Source organism: Megalobrama amblycephala, linkage group LG14, assembly GCF_018812025.1.
Source record: "Megalobrama amblycephala isolate DHTTF-2021 linkage group LG14, ASM1881202v1, whole genome shotgun sequence".
NCBI classification, from domain to species: Eukaryota; Metazoa; Chordata; class Actinopteri; order Cypriniformes; family Xenocyprididae; genus Megalobrama; species Megalobrama amblycephala.
In genome coordinates, this window is record NC_063057.1 from 49,053,132 (window position 1) to 49,072,292 (window position 19,161).

At 35.3% G+C, this 19,161-nt stretch overlaps 1 protein-coding gene across 3 annotated transcripts; it reads right to left on the reverse strand.

Moving 5' to 3' along the window:
- Positions 1–2,216: 2,216 nt before the first annotated feature.
- Positions 2,217–19,112, reverse strand: nr2c1 (nuclear receptor subfamily 2, group C, member 1). 3 transcript variants are annotated; one of them, XM_048155661.1, is made up of 15 exons: positions 17,402–19,112; positions 16,012–16,051; positions 13,104–13,212; positions 12,480–12,710; positions 9,949–10,027; positions 9,648–9,827; positions 9,372–9,519; positions 9,182–9,278; positions 5,886–6,064; positions 5,640–5,793; positions 5,429–5,550; positions 4,202–4,341; positions 3,537–3,674; positions 3,347–3,452; positions 2,217–3,220 (listed from the first exon to the last, which is right to left on the reverse strand). In XM_048155661.1, the coding sequence occupies exons 3-15, from the start codon at positions 13,155–13,157 to the stop codon at positions 3,046–3,048; spliced, it is 1,803 nt and encodes a 600-aa protein (XP_048011618.1). In that variant the 5' UTR covers positions 13,158–13,212; positions 16,012–16,051; positions 17,402–19,112; the 3' UTR covers positions 2,217–3,045. The 3 variants fall into 3 exon arrangements, with proteins under 3 accessions (XP_048011618.1, XP_048011617.1, XP_048011619.1); XM_048155660.1 differs by lacking the exon at positions 16,012–16,051; XM_048155662.1 differs by lacking the exons at positions 16,012–16,051; positions 17,402–19,112 and adding an exon at positions 15,909–15,937.
- Positions 19,113–19,161: the final 49 nt, after the last annotated feature.

Genomic DNA, 19,161 nt, shown 5'->3' on the forward strand with positions numbered 1-19,161 from the left:
CGGTTTGGGTTCCGCCAACAATCTCTCAACTTTGGTTTGAACAGTAAATGTTCTTGTTTCTAGGTGACGTGCACTAACTTGAAAAAAAATAGCAGTTTATTAAGAAATATTTCAGGTGTTTCAATAATAGTAATAATACTAATATACATAACGCGCTCGCGCACACACATATAACGTTAGTGTATACAGAGCCGACTCTGAGTGTATGTTGTGTGTATATATATATATATATATATATATATATATATATATATATATATATATATATATATATATATATATATATATATATATATATATATATATATATATATATATATATATATATATATATATATATATATATATATATATATATATATATATATATATATATATATATACACTCACCCCCATGTCATCCAAGATGTTCATGTCTTTCTTTCTTCAGTCGAAAAGAAAAGGTTTTTGATGAAAACATTCCAGGATGTGGAAGTTTCAAATTTCAATATTTTATTCAGAATACAACATAGATGACAGATCAAAAGTTTAAACTGAGAAAATGTATAATTTTAAGGGAAAAATAAGTTGATTTTAAATTTCATGGCATCAACACATCTCAAAAAAGTTGGGACAAGGCCATGTTTACCACTGTGTGGCATCCCCTCTTCTTTTTATAACAGTCTGCAAACATCTGGGGACTGAGGAGACAAGTTGCTCAAGTTTAGGGGTAGGAATGTTGTCCCATTCTTGTCTAATACAGGCTTCTAGTTGCTCAGCTGTCTTAGGTCTTCTTTGTCGCATCTTCCTCTTTATGATGCACCAAATGTTTGGGTGAAAGATCTGGACTGCAGGCTGGCCATTTCAGTACCCGGATCCTTCTTCTACACAGCCATGATGTTGTAATTGATGCAGTATGTGGTCTGGCATTGTCATGTTGGAAAATGCAAGGTCTTCCCTAAAAGAGACGACGTCTGGATGGGAGCATATGTTGTTCTAGAATTTGGATATACCTTTCAGCATTGATGGTGCCTTTTCAGATGTGTAAGCTGTCCATGCCACACACACTCATTCAACCCCATACCATCAGAGATGCAGGCTTCTGAACTGAGCGCTGATAACAACTTGGGTTGTCCTTGTCCTCTTTAGTCCGGATGACATGGCGTCCCAGTTTTCCAAAAAGAACTTCAAATTTTGAGTCGTCTGACCACAGAACAGTTTTCCACTTTGCCACAGTCCATTTTAAATGAGCCTTGGCCCAGAGAAAACACCTGCGCTTCTGGATCATGTTTAGATATGGCTTCTTTTTTGACCTATAGAGTTTTAGCCGGGAACGGCGAATGGCACGGTGGATTGTGTTCACAGACAATGTTTTCTGGAAGTATTCCTGAGCCCATGTTGTGATTTCCATTACAGTAGCATTCCTGTATGTGATGCAGTGCCGTCTAAGAGCCCGAAGATCACGGGCATCCAGTATGGTTTTCCGGCCTTGACCCTTACGCACAGAGATTGTTCCAGATTCTCTGAATCTTTGGATGATATTATGCACTGTAGATGATGATAACTTCAAACTCTTTGCAATTTTTCTCTGAGAAACTCCTTTCTGATATTGCTCCACTATTTTTCACCGCAGCATTGGGGGAATTGGTGATCCTCTGCCCATCTTGACTTCTGAGAGACACTACCACTCTGAGAGGCTCTTTTTATACCCAATCATGTTGCCAATTGACCTAATAAGTTGCAAATTGGTCCTCCAGCTGTTCCTTATTTGTACATTTAACGTTTCCGGCCTCTTATTGCTACCTGTCCCAACATTTTTGGAATGTGTAGCTCTCATGAAATCCAAAATGAGCCAATATTTGGCATGACATTTCAAAATGTCTCACTTTTAACATTTGATATGTTATCTATATTCTATTGTGAATAAAATATAAGTTTATGAGATTTGTAAATTATTGCATTCCTTTTTTTATTCACAATTTGTATATATATATATATATATATATATATAATTTTTTTTTTTTTTTTTAGAAAATGAGTGATGGTTTCTCTAGATAAGACCCTTATTCCTCGTCTGGGATCGTGTAGAACGTTTTGAAGCTGCAATGAAACTAATTTTGACCTTCAACCGTTTGGGCTCCATTGAAGTCCACTATATGGATAATAATCCTGGAATGTTTTCATTAAAAACCTTAATTTCTTTTCGACTGAAGAAAGAAGGACGTGAACATCTTGGATGACATGGGGGTGAGTAAATTATCAGGAAATTTTAATTTGAAAGTGAACTAATTCTTTAATAAAAATATGACAACAAATATAAAGGTACACAAGGTACTGCTTGGAATGAACCTGGAACAACTGAATGGATTCCAACACGTTTGACCAATACATTTCCATGACTTCCATTTCTTTACTAGATTTATTAAGTCTATTATTATTTTATACAGAGATTGCACTCACATAGTATTATTTTGCCAATGAAATATATTAGAGCATAAACAGAAAAACATACATGCACTACAGAAATTCCCATGACTTTTCCAGGGATGGAGAAAAGATGGAGTTTTCTGTGACCGTGGGAACCCTGTATATCACATCAAATGTGTTCATAAAAAAGGAAAAGGCAAACAAATACCAAAATACCAACATTTTTCCCCTTGATTTGACATTTATTATTCCTATATACATGATTCATATACATACAGAGAAAGTCAGTGCTTGGGGGTGGGGGGGGGGGGGCAAAGTTCTCTTTGGAACAAGTTCTTAAGAACAGGTTCCTTGCACTTCCTGTGTCTTTATAGACACTTGTCTAAACATAAGTACAGCAATACAATAAAAGCCCAAATTATCCAACCGCAGCAGTTGCAGTAATCCACTTTATCCATACTACATAACTCAGACACAATCACTGACCAAATGAAAAAGCAAATTCATAACAAAATGATTTTCTCATTCAAAACTCATATGATTATATCATCAAGATCGCTGTTTTGGCCCAAAGGGTCTGAGTTAGCAAAGCTAATGACATTTTAAAGCTGATGGGTGTGGCTGTAGGCGAGGCTTCAGTCACTCAGAGTTGCTGATTGGCTGGCTGTTGTAGTCGGTAGACTCCATTTTGAGGATGTAGGGAATGATGCTGTCGATCTGGACGTTGCCGATGAGACCGGCGAAAAAGAGCTCTTCAGTCACCGCAGCGCTCATGAGCCGCAGTGCAGGCAGACGAACTAACAGTTTTGAAAGGCTAATAGAAAAAGAGAATTTATATTTTGTTTATAGTCACATCTAAGATATCTCATCATTAAACTAATTGAAAAAAATATATATATTTCTGAATATTTAAAATTCAGAAGCTACAAGAGTCAATCACCGATATGTGTCCTCTGGATACACTTTGCTCACATAGTCCTGCAGTTCCATGTAGGCTTTTTCCTGAAAGCGCTCAATCTGAAGGGTGCCGTCCACTCCGGAGTGATCTACGACAAACACATACAGTCAACTTCATTCTTACCTTTTTCATTTCCCTGCATATTTTTCACATAAACTCCAGTTGTGCTCACCCGGGCTGAAGAGAACCACAGCTTTGAGGTAAGCATATTCATATGCATCAGGACTCATGCGACTCATACTGTTACAAAATTCCTGCATACGCCAGATATGCTCCATGACTTGCTTCACCCGCTCTGGGGACAGTTTATCTGTTGAACACATGTACGCATCTCATTAGTTGTCTGTGCCTCAGTGAATTGGCACAAATTGGTTTTCAAACTGGGGCCTGGGGATCCCCAGGCATAACCTGATATTGCTGAGTTCAACATTTTTGTTGATCCTGGAACAACATTCAAATCAACCAGTCAGATTTGAGGGACACGTTTACAGATTATGTCAAGTTAAGGCTTAAAATCATGAATTGGCTTTTCTACATCAGTGTTATTCATCTATCATTTCCCTCTGATTTTTGGGATAACGTATGGGTAGGGTTAGGTTTAGGGGTAGGAATAGGGTTAAGACTAAATTTTTTTAGACTAGAATGTTGTGGAAAAAATATGTTGACCCAGGAACGCATCTAACTCAGCAATATCAGGACGTGCGATCCCCAGAGGGTGCTAGGGGGTCCGTGCAAAATTTGAGAAATGTATGCATGTAAAATATTGTGCTTAAAATATTGTTTTACATAATTTGACCACATTTAGAAATATATTATACTCAAAAATAGTAGCAATACCTTCATCCAGGCTGGTTTGTAAGTGGTTGATTATGGCCGTGAGGATCGTTTCTACATTCATAATGTGTGAACACTGAGCCAGACCTAAAGCAAACAACTCATTCCAGCAGGCCTTCATCAGCGTGATGCTGTTCTCTGAGCTAAACACAAAAAAATACAGAGAATGAAAATAAATAAAATCATTACACAGAACATTGCAATTTGAATTAGGTGTAGGAGAACAAATAAGGGTAAAAATGGCCAATTATGCCTGTAATTCTGTTCCACTGCCTAGGGGGCAACATTTTTAGGCATCATATGATCGCTTCTCTGACATTAAGGCTGTATTAAAAGGTAGGTAAGATTCCTAAGATAATTTTTACCCAGTTCTAATGCAGCATGTCAGAATGCATTCGAGTGAGCTGTATAAAAAAAGGTGGTGGAGAAAGCGCGGATTATAAATATACTTATAATTCATTTAGTACTTAAAAAAAAAAGTATATTTTAAAGTATTATATTTATTTTTTAATTATTAAAAATATAAGGTGATGATTTAAACCTGTATTTAGTGCTATCCACCCGAAACCAGGTGTAAACTGGCAGTGTTTGGGGTAACACATTACAAGTAACTTGAGTTACGTAATCAGATTACTTTTTTCAAGTAACTAGTAAAGTAACGGATTACTTTTAAATTTACAACAAAATATCCAAGTTACTTTTTCAAATAAGTAATGCAAGTTACTTTGTTTTCACATTTATTGATTGACAGTTCTCCTGTCCCCATGTCGAGAGAAATCGTAAGTGCAGAAGTGTTGTGTGCGCTGTATAAACATGACGGTTATTGTAGTTCTAGATTTAAATGTGAGCATTTACTCATCTCACTTGCACAAAAACAGACAGTATTCCTCAAAATGAACACAAAAAACAGTGAAATGCAATCTCAGAATATTGTACAAACCTGCAATAATTAAATTACACAAATATACTTTATGTATTTAATCTTACTTTATTAACCAAAGTCTTTGCTGCTGACCTTCGATGATCCAATCCAACCATACTAATAAGCAAAAATGATTTTGAATAAACATCACATTTGTGATCAGCCTGAAGCTTATTCAGTTCACTTTTGGTGTGAAAGGGCCTTTACATTTGCCAAAAATAGAACTTTTTTGTTGTTATTAAGAAACAATTACTTTTTAAAGAAAAAACTTTCCCCAACACTGTAAACTGGGATATTAATACACTCACCCAAGGGCCTGGAAGGCTGGAATAGAGCGTGCCCAGTGCATAGAGAGGAAAAGCAGACGGGAAGCTGATTCACAGATGTAATTCAGATTCAGGAAGTCTGGCATGGGCAGCGGCATCATCAGCTACACACAATATTTAATACAAACTGTTATTCGACCATCATTTTTAGTGCTATAACTGCAGTGTATGTCAATCAACAGTGACCCCTGACCTTAAAGGGCACATGCATATCTGAGAGCAGTGGTCCTTCCAGTTCCAGTAGGGCGGTGGACTGTTCATCAACCCTGACAGCCACTATCCCTTCTGCCACCTCTTCCCCACAACTATCCTCAGGCTGAAGCACCTTTGTGAGCGTGTCAAAGGCCCTGGACACAAACAAACACAAATGTGTAAGCACAGCCATGTACCGCACATCTTCCAGGCTTGACATCAGAACTACACGAGTTGCTTTCCGCACCGTGTGACGTCATTCGACTCTTCCCTCTGCATGTCTGTCATAACGCTGTCATCGTTACTCGCGGTCTCTATCCCCGATAGGTCGGTACTGCTGTCCATCATCTCACGACTTTTGTTGAGGTGACCGAGAGACGTGACCACGTTAGCCAGGGTACCCAGATCTCCCTGACTGGAATCATTCTAAAGTGAACATCAGAAAACTTGAATATACATATTAACATATGAATGTCATACAATGAATCTCATGAAAACATGCTCAGGTTAGATTTCCAGGGCATCTCCAGGGTTTTTAAAATCAAATTTAAGCCTTTTTTTAAAACCTGCACTAATAAAATTAATGCTGTATGAGCTGGGAAGGGCAAGTCTATGGTAACACGTAAAATGTTAATTAAATCGTAAAATGACTGTAAAAACCACCATTTAAAGTGTTGAAATACAGGCTTTGACAAGAACAAAAAGTTTTATAAATTGATAAACCTCACATTTCAGCCTTTAGACCATTTTTTCAGAAAAGGGTTGAGTCAAAATTATAAATGATTAGGCCTATATTTATTTTCTGATGATTATACACATATATTTTAATTATTTTTTTGCAGTGGTATAATAAAACAGCACAGGCTGAATGAAAATACTAATTAACTCTCTGATAGTAGGTGGCGTTTAGGGAACAGCAGAAATATAGTGGTTACCCTGGTAAGCAGCTGCACTTTTTAGAACTGCGAATTTGCAGGTGATAAACACCAAAAGGTAAACTATCGCAATTACTGTTTTTCCTTTCCTCTTGAAATGATAATTAAGACTTCTCTTATACAATTTAAAAGATTTAAGATTTTTTTTGGCCTTAAATTTGATCAAACTGAATTTAAGATTTAAGACTTTAAGGACCTGCAGGGACTCTGTTTTCAACCCAAAATCTTATTTTTAAAATTTGTAAAAATTATTTTCTTAAAAAATCTTCAGAAATTTTTATGTTGTAAGAAAAGAAAACTAAAATGCTGTAAAACTACTTGCAAATATAAATAATATATAGTATATAGTTAAATAATATATATTACTAAAGAAAACTGGGGGGAAATATACGTTTAATTTTCATTAAAATAATGCCACAGTGCAAAAAAAAAAAAAAAAACGTGGCAGTCCTAAAATAGGCTTCATTTTCTATATGTAAATTTTATTTTGATTTTGTGGTGAAACATGTCGAAGCATGTCCTTGACAGGGAGATTTACCTAGTAGTCTTTTTTAATTTCAGGGACCAGGAAAATAGATTTACAAATAGATTACAGCTGAGTTTCTAAAGGAACCAAAGGGTTAGTTCACCCAAAAATGAAAATCAAACCTGTAAGACTTTCATTCATCTTCGGAACACAAATGAATATATTTTTAATGAAATCTGAGAGATTTCTGTCCCTCCATTGACAGTCTACGCAACTACCACTTTGAAGCTTCAAAAAGTTCATAAAGAGATCGTAAAATTAGTCTAAATTTTCTGAAGAGACTCGATTGCTTTATATATTGAACAGATTGAATTTAGGCTTTTATTCACGTATAAACATTGATCAGCGAACATAAACAGAAGATCGACCGTACATGCTTTGAAGCTCAAGAAGCTCTTGCGGAAGCTCAAATGTGCTGCGTAACACAAGAATAAACCTCATTGGTTCTCGCAAGTCAAACAAGCATGCTTGAGCTTCCTATTACCAGATCAGATGTGTGAGTTGATGAACAATTATGTGAATAAAAGTCTAAATTTAATCTGTTCATCATTAAAAGGATCTTGCCTTCAGAAAATTTGGACTAAACCGCTCAATTCATATGGATTAGTTTTACAATCTCTTTATGAACTTTTTGAAGCTCCAAAATGGTATTTGCGTAGCTGTCAATGGAAGGACAGAATCTCTCACATTTCATTAAAAATATCTTCATTTGTGTTTCCAAAATGAACAAAAAGATGGGTTTGGAATGGCATGAGGGTGAGTAATTGATGACAGAATTTTTGGGAGAACTAACCCTTTAAAGGTGCCCTAGAATTAAAAATTGAATTTATCTTGGCATAGTTAAATAACAAGAGTTCAGTACATGGAAATGACATACAGTGAGTCTCAAACTCCATTGTTTCCTCCTTCTTATATAAATCTCATTTGTTTAAAAGACCTCCAAAGAACAGGCGAATCTCAACATAACACCGACTGTTACGTAACAGTTGGGATCATTAATATGTACGCCCCCAATATTTGCATATGCCAGCCCATGTTCAAAGCATTAGACAAGGGCAGCCAGTATTAACGTCTGAATGTGTACAGCTGAATCATCAGACTAGGTAAGCAAGCAAGAACAATAGCGAAAAATGGCAGATGGAGTGATAATAACTGACATGATCCATGATTACATGATATTTTTAGTGGTGTTTGTAAGTTGTCTTTCTAAATGTTTCGTTAGCATGTTGCTAATGTACTGTTGAATGTGGTTAAAGCAGGGGTAGGCAAGTTCAGTCCTAGAGAGCCGCTGTCCTGCAGAGTTTAGCTCCAACCCTGAAAAAAAACCTTCAGCTGCCTATAGCCTTCGTAATCCTGAAGAGCTTGATTAGCTTGTTCAGGTGTGTTTGATTAAGGTTGGAGTTAAACTCAGCAGGACAGCGGCTCTCTAGGACCAAACTTGCCTACCCCTGGGTTAAAGTTACCATTGTTTCTTACTGTATTCACGGAGACAAGAGAGCCGTCGTTATTTTCATTATTAAACACTTGCAGTCTGTATAATTCATAAACACATTTTCATTCTTTATAAATCTCTCCAACATTGTAGCATTAGCCGTTAGCTACGGAGCACAGCCTCAAACTCATTCAGAATCAAATGTAAACATCCAAATAAATACAATACTATACAATACAGCATGCATGACGAACACTTTGTAAGGATCCATTTTGAGGGTTATATTTAGCTGTGTGAACTTTGTTTATGCTGTTAAAGGCAAGCGCGAGCTCCGTGGGCGGGTGAGCGCAAGATTTAAAGGGGCTGCAGCATGAATCGGCTCATATTTAATGATGCCCCAAAATAGGTAGTTAAAAAAATTAATTAAAAAAAATCTATGGGGTATTTTGAGCTGAAACTTCACAGACACATTCAGGGGACACCTTAGACTTATATTTCATCTTGTGAAAAACGTTCGATGGCACCTTTAATAATAATATATATAATTTTTACTAATAATTATATAAAATACAATATTCTAATAATATTAATAATATATTTATTTTTAATAATAAGAATTACTACCAAAAAAAAAAAAAAAAACATTTTACCTGATCTGGTGAAGAAGGAATTAAAATGGTGTTGTCAAGTTTGGAAAGTGATTGCTGTATGTTCAAGAGCATGTTGGAGTCCAGTAAACTGGTGGACCTGTGATCAGACAAAGTGAGAGCTAGAAATGGAAAAAAAAAAAAAAGAAAAAAAAAATCTTTTTGACTGACAAAAACACATTCACATCCATACCTGGTGGTCTCTTTTTCATTAACAAACGTTGGCATGGCAGCGAGAGGGCTGCAGAGGTTTTTGCGGATGTAGATCTTTTCGATGGAGGGCGCACAGTTTGCTGGCTTCTCTCTCGACACCTCCACTGGTTTCCTCTCACACTGAACAGCTGTTGGCAGAATTTCACCAGGTGAAAATCTTAAGTCTTATCACAAAAGTAACAGCACACCCCTGCATCAGTCATGTCCAGAATGACAAATGGTTCAGGTACATGTTATGTATCTGATCTGGACTCACAGTCTTGTTTCATGCCGAGGGCCATGCAGCGCTGCAGTCTGCAGTACTGACACCGGTTCCGATGGTGTTTATTGATGATACATTCTCCAGAACCGCGGCACGTGTACACCAGATTCTTCCTGATGCTGCGCTTGAAGAAACCCTTACAGCCCTCACAGCTCACTGCTCCATAATGACGACCTAGACACAAACACACAATGACCAACAGAACAAATGCAACTATATACAAGTGTCTTTCTCCAATAATAGCTTGCAGACAGTTTGCGGTCTACACCTGTGTGAGTGTGTGTGTGTCATGTACCTGAGGCCTTATCTCCACAAACTACACAATACTCCACTGGAGGCTTCGTAGCGCCCTGTTCTGATCCCTCTGTCACAAACTGAAAAACAAAACACTCTAGCCTATAAATATGAACATTAACATTGTGTAAATTACAAAAGGAAATACCATATACAAAACAAACAAGCAAGTACAGACTATCACAATTCAAACCGATATGAGAGGACTACAGTTATACAGTTACACCTAAAAAAAGTATTGTGGTGGTACCACATTACAGTGATGTATCAGATGCTAATACTATGGTATACTTTGACATATACTTGGTATCAAAGTATTTATATGGTGTTTCTCTGCACTAAAGGCTCAACTTGAGTTTGACATTAGCATGTTGCTATGCTAACAGCGCAACTCTTTAATAAGCGACACATAGCACACACAAAAGTTGGGTAAAACCATCCATTTACACCAAACTGTTTTAATAAAGTGGTGGATCCAAAATGGTCAATATCACACATTTTATACATATTTCATGTTAATCATTTATGGCTTATGATTTATCAATATTTCTTTTGATTTCATATATTCATGTACTCCTACTCCATATATTAATCCTCATCATATTTTCAAGTATTTACACCTTATTGTACTCCTTTATGGTTACTCGTCTTATATCTTTAAAGGGTTAGTTCACCCAAAAATGAAAACAATGTCATTTATTACTCACCCTCATGCCGTTCCGAACCCTTCGTTAATCTTTGGAACACAAATTAAGATATTTTTATTGAAATCAGATGGCTCCGTGAGGCCTGCATAGTCAGCAATGATATTTCCTCTCTCAAGATCCATAAAGGTACTAAAAACATATTTAAATCAGTTCATGTGAGTACAGTGGTTCAATATTAATATTATAAAGCGACAAGAATATTTTTGGTGTGCCAAAAAATATAGTGATGGCTGATTTCAAAACACTGCTTCAGGAAGCTTTGGAGCGTTATGAATCAGCGTGCCAAAGTCACGTGATTTCAGCAGTTTGGTGGTTTGACACGCGATCCGAATCATTCGACATGCTGATCCATAACACTCTGAAGCTTCATTAAGCATTGTTTTGAAATCGGCCATCACTATATAAGTCGTTATTTAGTTTTTTTGGCGCACCACAAAAAAAAAACTAAATATTCTCGTCTCTTTATAATATTAATATTGAACCACTGAACTCACATGGACTGATTTAGATGTGTTTTTAGTACATTAATGGATCTTGAGAGAGGAAATGTCATTGCTGGCTATGCAGGCCTCACTGAGCCGTTGGATTTCCACAAAAATATCTTAATTTGCGTTCCGAAGATTAACGAAGGTCTTACTGGTGTGGAACGACATGAGGATGAGTAATAAATGACATTATTTTCATTTTTGGGTAAACTAACCCTTTAAGAGTATGTATGCTTGCTATATTCAATTGTTCTTCAAAGTGTTCCAATGTGACAGGTTATATTGACAAGTTTGTGGTTAGATATTGGACGCCTGCCAAGTACTGAAGCGATGATGTTTTCAGAATTAGTTGCTCATTTGAACTTGATGTATCTTTTTATCAAAATATGTCTGTTTCCTGCAATATATGTCTGTTTTTCTGCAATATTCTCTTAAAGGTGTCAAAACAACATCTCGTATTTTCATCTATCTTTGACATTTGACCAGTCACTCTGACCTAGACATTACACCAACTATGACATAATGGATAAATCTGTTTGACCTTTTCTTATTAGACCAAATCATGAGCTTGAGTGGGATGTAAGTTTTCCTATGCTTATGGTATAAAACGGACTGGGTCTTAGATAGTTTAGCTTTTTCTTTGCTCTTTTAGCTGCTTCTAATTCTTTTCTTCTACCTCTCATTTCATTCTGCAAATGTCTTAATTTTGTTCATTCTTTCTCTATATTCTGATCTTCATCTTCATCTGTTAGATACAATACTCTGGATTTTATTATTAACTATTAATTACTTAAATAATTTGTTTGTCTCTATAATTTTTAAATAATAAATTTGTTATTCCTTATTCAAATTTGATCTCTGACATAATCATTGCTGGATTGCCTGGATCTCATTGCCTCAAGTTTTTGCATCATAAAGGAATGAAATATCTGTTTTTTATAATGCAAATGCATAGATTATGCATGCAGTTGAACGCATAGCCTTTGAAAGTAAACTCCATTTGATAGCATGCACAAAAACAGGCAGTCAAGTCAACACATGCCAACTAGACTAGAAAGTTTCATCTTTGTCTAGTGTCTATAGAAGTTATGCCTGCTAAAAATGTACTTTTTTAAACTAGAGTTGTGGGTGTCTCTTAACTGGTCTCCAGTAGTAGTAGGAGGCCTAGTAGTAGTTGTTGTTTCGTTTCTTTTTCAACTGTGAAACAATGCTTCAGGCCAGTGTTGCCACCTTGTGGACCAACTAAAAAGGTCAAAGAAATTCAAGGCGCATACACAGTATGCGCACACTATGCTAATGATGAAATGTACAGCACGCCTACTCAATGCTGAAATGTTTACCTGGATCTGTTGTCCTGTCAGCTCAGGTGATGCGAAAAGCAGTTGATTGACAGCTGACCCATCGGCAGAGGTTAAGATGACCTTGGCTGGTGAGTTCTCTTGTTTGATGAACAGTTTCTCCTGGTTGGGGTAATCCAGGTTAGCTAATATAAACTGCTGCTTGCCGGCTCCAGCCTGATCAATAGCTGTGACTATCTGCACCTTCTGAGCCAACTGCTGCTCCGTCACAATCTGATACAACACATGACAACAAAAACCATCAAAATGGAACCTAATGACGTTTACAGCATTAAGTTCAGTGAACGCCTGTTCACACAAACATGAATGATTGGCACTAAAATTCTTCTTCTTCTATTTACTGTGGCTTAGCAAAAAAAGCACCAAGTCGTAAGGTGTGTTCGATTTGAAACAGCGCTGTGCAGCACCACTTCAAAGTCGAACACACCTAAAGTTCATGTAACAGTGACTCTGTGACCAAAAGTGCCAATCTTATTGGTTGGCCAGCTTTTTTTTGCAGTGCGATGATTTTTTTTTTTTTTCTTACAACCATCCATAAAAAAAAATATAACAGCCATTCATTAACAATTCAAATACTTATTGCACTAAATGTACAATCTAAGTCACCTGTAGGCCTCCATCTGCAGACACCAGCTGAATTCTGGGACTTTCTCCTTCCATGATAACGATTTGTTAAAACCGTGGCTTAGCAACGCCCCATCAGCCACACGCCCACCTGAGAAAAATAACACAAATCTATGTTCTGATGCTTTTTTAAAGGGTTAGTTCACCCAAAATGCAAATTCTGTCATTAATTACTCACCCTCATGTTGTTCCAAACCTGTAAGACCTTCGTTCATCTTCGGAACACAAATTAAGATATTTTTTATGTTTTGTTTTTTTTATCTCCCATAAAAAGCAACGAAATTACCACATTCAAGGACCAGAGAAGTAGTAAAAACATCATTAAAATAGTCAGCGGTTCAACCTTTACGGTGGCACATCGCTGCCACATACATAATATTTTTTCCACTCAATTAGGGCTGCACAACGATTAATCGCGATTAATCGTTTGCAAAATAGAAGTCTTTACGTTATAAATGTGTGTGTTCTGTGTATAATAATTATGTATATATAAATACACACACATACATGTATACATTTAAGAAATATATGTATGTATAAATAAATATATTTTATATTATATATAAATATAAATATTTTATATATAAATATAACATTTTTCTTAAATATACATATGTGTGTGTATTTATATATACATAATTATTATACACAGAACACACACATTTATAACGTAAACACAGACTTTTATTTTGCAAACGATTAATCGTTGTGCAGCCCTACACTCAATTATGTCGTAATAACGAGTTATGTCGTTAAAACGACATTTTCTTGTAATAACGAGATGTTATGTTGTTAAAACAACATCTTTTTCTCGTTAAAATGACATATTTTCTTGTAATAACGAGATGTTGTTAAAACAACATATTTTGTACATGACGTGTATGTTTACCTTTATCTAATCTATAATAGAGAATTTATAGGCTATAGCTTAAATCAGTGCCTTTATCACACTTCCGCACTTGAAAAGCAAGCAAATATAGTGTATAATACCTTTCAATGCCTGTATCAATGGCTGTGCCCATAGAGTAATAAACACAATATTATTGTTTTATTGGCGTATATACCCATTTGTAAATATGCAGTTTCTAATAATAGAGCACAATTTTATCATTTAGCATTCCTTATTTGCTGGAAAATAAGTTGCAAATGTTGTCACATGCATCGGGTCAGACTTAAGTTTTTGAGAGGAGAAAAAACACCCCCAGATAAATCTTGTTGGTGTATCAGTCGTATTTTATTATACATTCAAAAATAATGTAGCTAAAATACCAGTAAAATTTTGCAAACATTTGGCTATAAACCTGTATTTTAGGCTATTTCCACAACAAATTCTTAAAATGTAATGGTAATCAATAAAAAACAAGAATGAAAAATATAAGTATAAATAAACTAATTATAGCTACATTAGCTACAAACGATATTTATTTTAAAGTCTAAACTAATTTATTTAAAGCGAAGCTTAAACTGAAACTTGCTCCTCTCTCATTCGGCACGAATCCAAATATTTCTATTTTCGCACTTGGACACTAAACTATTATTTATTATGTTAACAATGCTTTGTACTTTACTCGTGTCCCAGTATCCATGTAAAACAGCATCCTTCACACACGCAAAAACGTGTTTTGGAATAACAAAGTTAGTAGTCTCATACTTCAGTGCTATAGCCTAAAATTGCTAAAAATTTGTTATAATATTCATCCAAGTTATTTTTACTTCACAAATGCAGAGCTAAAAAAGATAATAGTGTTTAAAATATTACATGTATTGGAAAAAATATTTTACCCACATATCTAGTTTTTCTAGACAAATCACTTACAAAGGCGATCATTTGTTTATATAAAGCATATACATTTACATTTTTTTTTCGAAAATAAATGAACATTTCACTAGATAAGACCCTTGTTCCTCATCTGGTATCGTTTAAAGCTCTATGAAGGCCATTGAAATCCACTATAAGGAGAATAATCCTGGAATGTTTTCATCAAAAACCTTAATTTCTTTTCAACTGAAGAAAGAAAGACAAACATCTTGGATGACATGGGGGTAAGTAAATTATCAGGAAAATTTTATTTGAAAGTGAACTAATCCTTTAACTGCATGTGTAAGCAGTTCCTGTAAAGCTGCTTTGAAACTATTGTGAAAAGCGCTATAGGCCTATATAGACAAATAAATGTGAATTGAATAGCCTATTTAATTGATAAACTGATGTAGGCTATATAAATCTAAACTCTATTATAGATAAGATAACGGTAAACGTACACGTCATGTACAAAATATGTCGTTTTAATGAGAAAAAGTTGTCGTTTTAACGAAATAACATCTCGTTATTATGAGGAAATATGTAATCTTAACAACATAATATCTCGTTATTACAACATAATTGAGTGGAAAAAATATTATGTATGTGGCACCAATGCACCACCGTAAACCTTAATGTTATGAAGTGACGAGAATACTTTTTGTGTGAAAAAACTAAACAAAAATAACGACTTTATTCAACAATTTTTCCTCTTCCCTGCCAGTCTGCTACGCAGACGTAGCAAACGCACTGCAGAGCTTCTGTGTTTACGTCCGAATGCTGAACCTCTCTGATTTCATCAAAAATATCTTAAATTGTATTCTTAAGATGAACAAAGGTCATACGGGTTTGGAACGACATGAGGGTGAGTGATTAATGACAGAAATTTCATTTTTGGGTGAACTAACCCTTTAACTGCAGTTTTCTCACCGCTGTCATTTTTGTTGTTTATTTTGTTATTGAGAGAAAAGCATGCAACACATATTTACATATTTATCTAAATGATGCTCCCAGCACTGTGTGCTGTGTTATAACTCATAATGTTCGTTAACAGCAATAAAATAACTATATCAGGGTCTTAAGATACTGTACAAGTTTTCAAACTGGGATCCACACAAGAGTGCATGGGGGTCTGTGGAAAAGTTGAGAGAAAAACAGTGTAAAAAATAAATAAATAATTAATAATTCTAAAATAAATAACTAAATAAAAATTGATACAAATAAATAAATAATTATTTAAATAAATAAATAAATAAACATAACAGTCCAGTAAAATGCATAGTATTGTATTGTTATAGAATCTAAATATTTCCAAATAAAATTTTACAAATAATTTGTTTATTATTTTTTCACAGTATAAATTGGAACCTGACTTTTACATTTTAGGATGGGGGTCCCTTGAACAATGATGATCATATTTGGGGTTCTGTAGCATATAAAAGATACTAGGATGTTAATTAAATAATAATAATAATAATAATAAAAGCATAAGCTGTCTAGGATGGCTTACATACTGAAGTTCAATATTTAGGTTTATGGGACTGTTCAAATAATAATGCAAAGGAGGTCTGCCTCAATTCATATTATGTTTCAACCTATTTAATATCAGTGATTCACGACCTTACAGTTATTGTCATTCCATCATCTTGACCAATTATTTAAATCAGGACTCAACATTAATGAGCTACTGTTATACGCTCTACATATGTATTCTGTTCAGTGTTGTAAATCAGTTCAGATTGATAAAGAAATACTGAAATCTCACAGGCAGGCATTTGATTAGCAGTAGCTACATTAGCACACTAGCCAGCATCGCGATTTGGTTTTAGTGTTATTCAAAGAATACAATGACTTAAGAATGAATAAACGCGATCTAGCGTGAATGACAGCTGGGGGTCAGTAACTCCTATGGAATGTGTGTGTGTTGATCCGGGAAGATAAAGTTAGATCTGTTCCTGTAGGTTAAAGGTCATGATTGAAGGGTTAAAGCTCCTCAGACATACACAGAGGGATCTTCACTGCAGCAGCTCCTCACACGCGGATTACAGGACAAAATCTAGTACCTTCAAAAATTTAGATCATCAAATAACCCATAAATAGGTCAGAATAATCGCCTTTGTGTTTTTGTTATCGGTATTTGTTGTGTTTATCAGAGCGCTGATGTCAGATTTGCCCACTAATAGCGTTAGCTTGCTAAATAACGTCATACCTGTATCAAATTTGCTATGATGGCCATGAAATGTCTAGTTATATGCGTTTAATTTTCTTAAATATCCAAAAAGCTCGTCTTGACAGTTTATCGCAGACATGTAAGGATTGATTTGATTCCCGATATTTCCTGTTAAGTTAGCGGCTAACTTACTACGCTAACGCGTGTTAGCAGGCCGGCTAACAACAGTGCTAACATTATCCCGAATTATTAATCCTGAACAATTACTGCAAGCACAATGTGGTTTAATAATGTAGAAAGGGTTCATCTTACCCTGAAACCGTGAATAATTATCCAAATACTGTGATGTTTTGATAAATTATCGTAAACTGACGGCTCACTGCAGCTACAGGAGGTCAGAGTTCGCGACCCGTTCAGAGGAGACCGGCACATCTGCGCATGCGCGAATGCACTCGTGAGCTAGGCAGTCAGCGTTGAACGTTCATTTTAGTGAAGGTTGAATGATAATTTACGCCGTTAGCCAGTATGACTTATTTATATTCCATTTTTTTATATAGTAGTGCTCTAGGAAGCCAAAATGATATACAATGGCCAATAACGGTCCCAGTTTAGCCAATTGTGAATTCTCTTACGTTAGCTGTAACATCTACAGTACCAACAGCTCTGCTAATGGATGATGCACAAATCAATAAAAAATAAAATATTTAAGTCAGTTGCTGTACTTGTTGTATTAGCCCATATTAAATATGCATTGGCTATCAATAACTTTGCTCTCTTGTTATTGTATCGTCAATTGAATGAAAGAACCCATATCATGATGTGTGCAATGTACTTTTATATTTAGCAAACATAACCCAAGTCATTATGAACCAAAGTTTAACCAGAGACCCATACATGTTTATCTCATTACATTACATTATTTATTAAAAAAATTATTTGCACTTTACATTTATGTTGGGGCATAGTCTACTCCCTTGAAATCCTCAAGATATTAACAGATTACTTCAGGATGTAAAACCTTCAGGAGATCCTCAGAACTTTGGGATACAACAGTGAACTAGTGCCAAGATGACCAGGAATAGCAATTTTTCTTAAACAAACAAAAAAAAAAAAAACAGTGGTGTATCTGTTTCCCAAAATCAAAACAATCTTACAAAATGTAAACATTCAAAACACAAATGTGATCAATATCGAACATATTAGCACAAAACAAAACAAAAATCCATTTCTTGTTACCCTTCAAACGGTGAAAGATCAGTGGCTTGCTGTGCTTGGAGCTGATGAAGGATTTAGTGAAAACTGTAGAGAATATAATCAGGTCATACCCATTGTCAAAGTGTCCTGAAAAAGGTGCATTAGAGTATTTAATGTGTGTTATATCTTTCCCTGATAAGAGCACTAGTTTTTCTCTCTGTATTCACAGCCGGTGTGCTATAATGTCATATATAGTAAGTTAAAACAGTGCTGAGTTAGCCAGCCTAGCACTGTGTCTTTACTACCCATAATTCATGTAGGCCATTAAACATCCTGAACTATTTTAAATACACCTGCATTATATTACCATTTACAAAATATGTACACTTCCAGTTCTGTCCAGTATAATGTTTAAAACAGTCAGTATGCCTACTTTTTTTATACAAAAGAGTTTAAGATTATTAAAAACATTTTTGTAACTGTAACAGGCTAACTGAAAAAAAATCAAATAACAAAGGGCCTCTTCAGGAAATATTAGCAGAACAAATATGTATAAATTGTTCGTAACTTCATTCTTGCTAAAATTGTTTGTGCATACATAAACTGTTGCATGCAATGTGTAATTCTTGCATGAATGCTCACATTTCATGCGTGAATCTTTCAAAAATCATTATGTAAATAGTTACATGTAACGCATTGTTTTTGAAAACCATTCCGTTCTTAAAGGGTTAGTTCACCCAAAAATGAAAATAATGTCATTTATTACTCACCATCATGTCGTTCCACACCCGTAATACCTTCGTTAATCTTCAGAACAAAAATTAAGATATTTTTGATGAAATCCGATGGCTCAATGAGGCCTGCATTCACAGCAATAA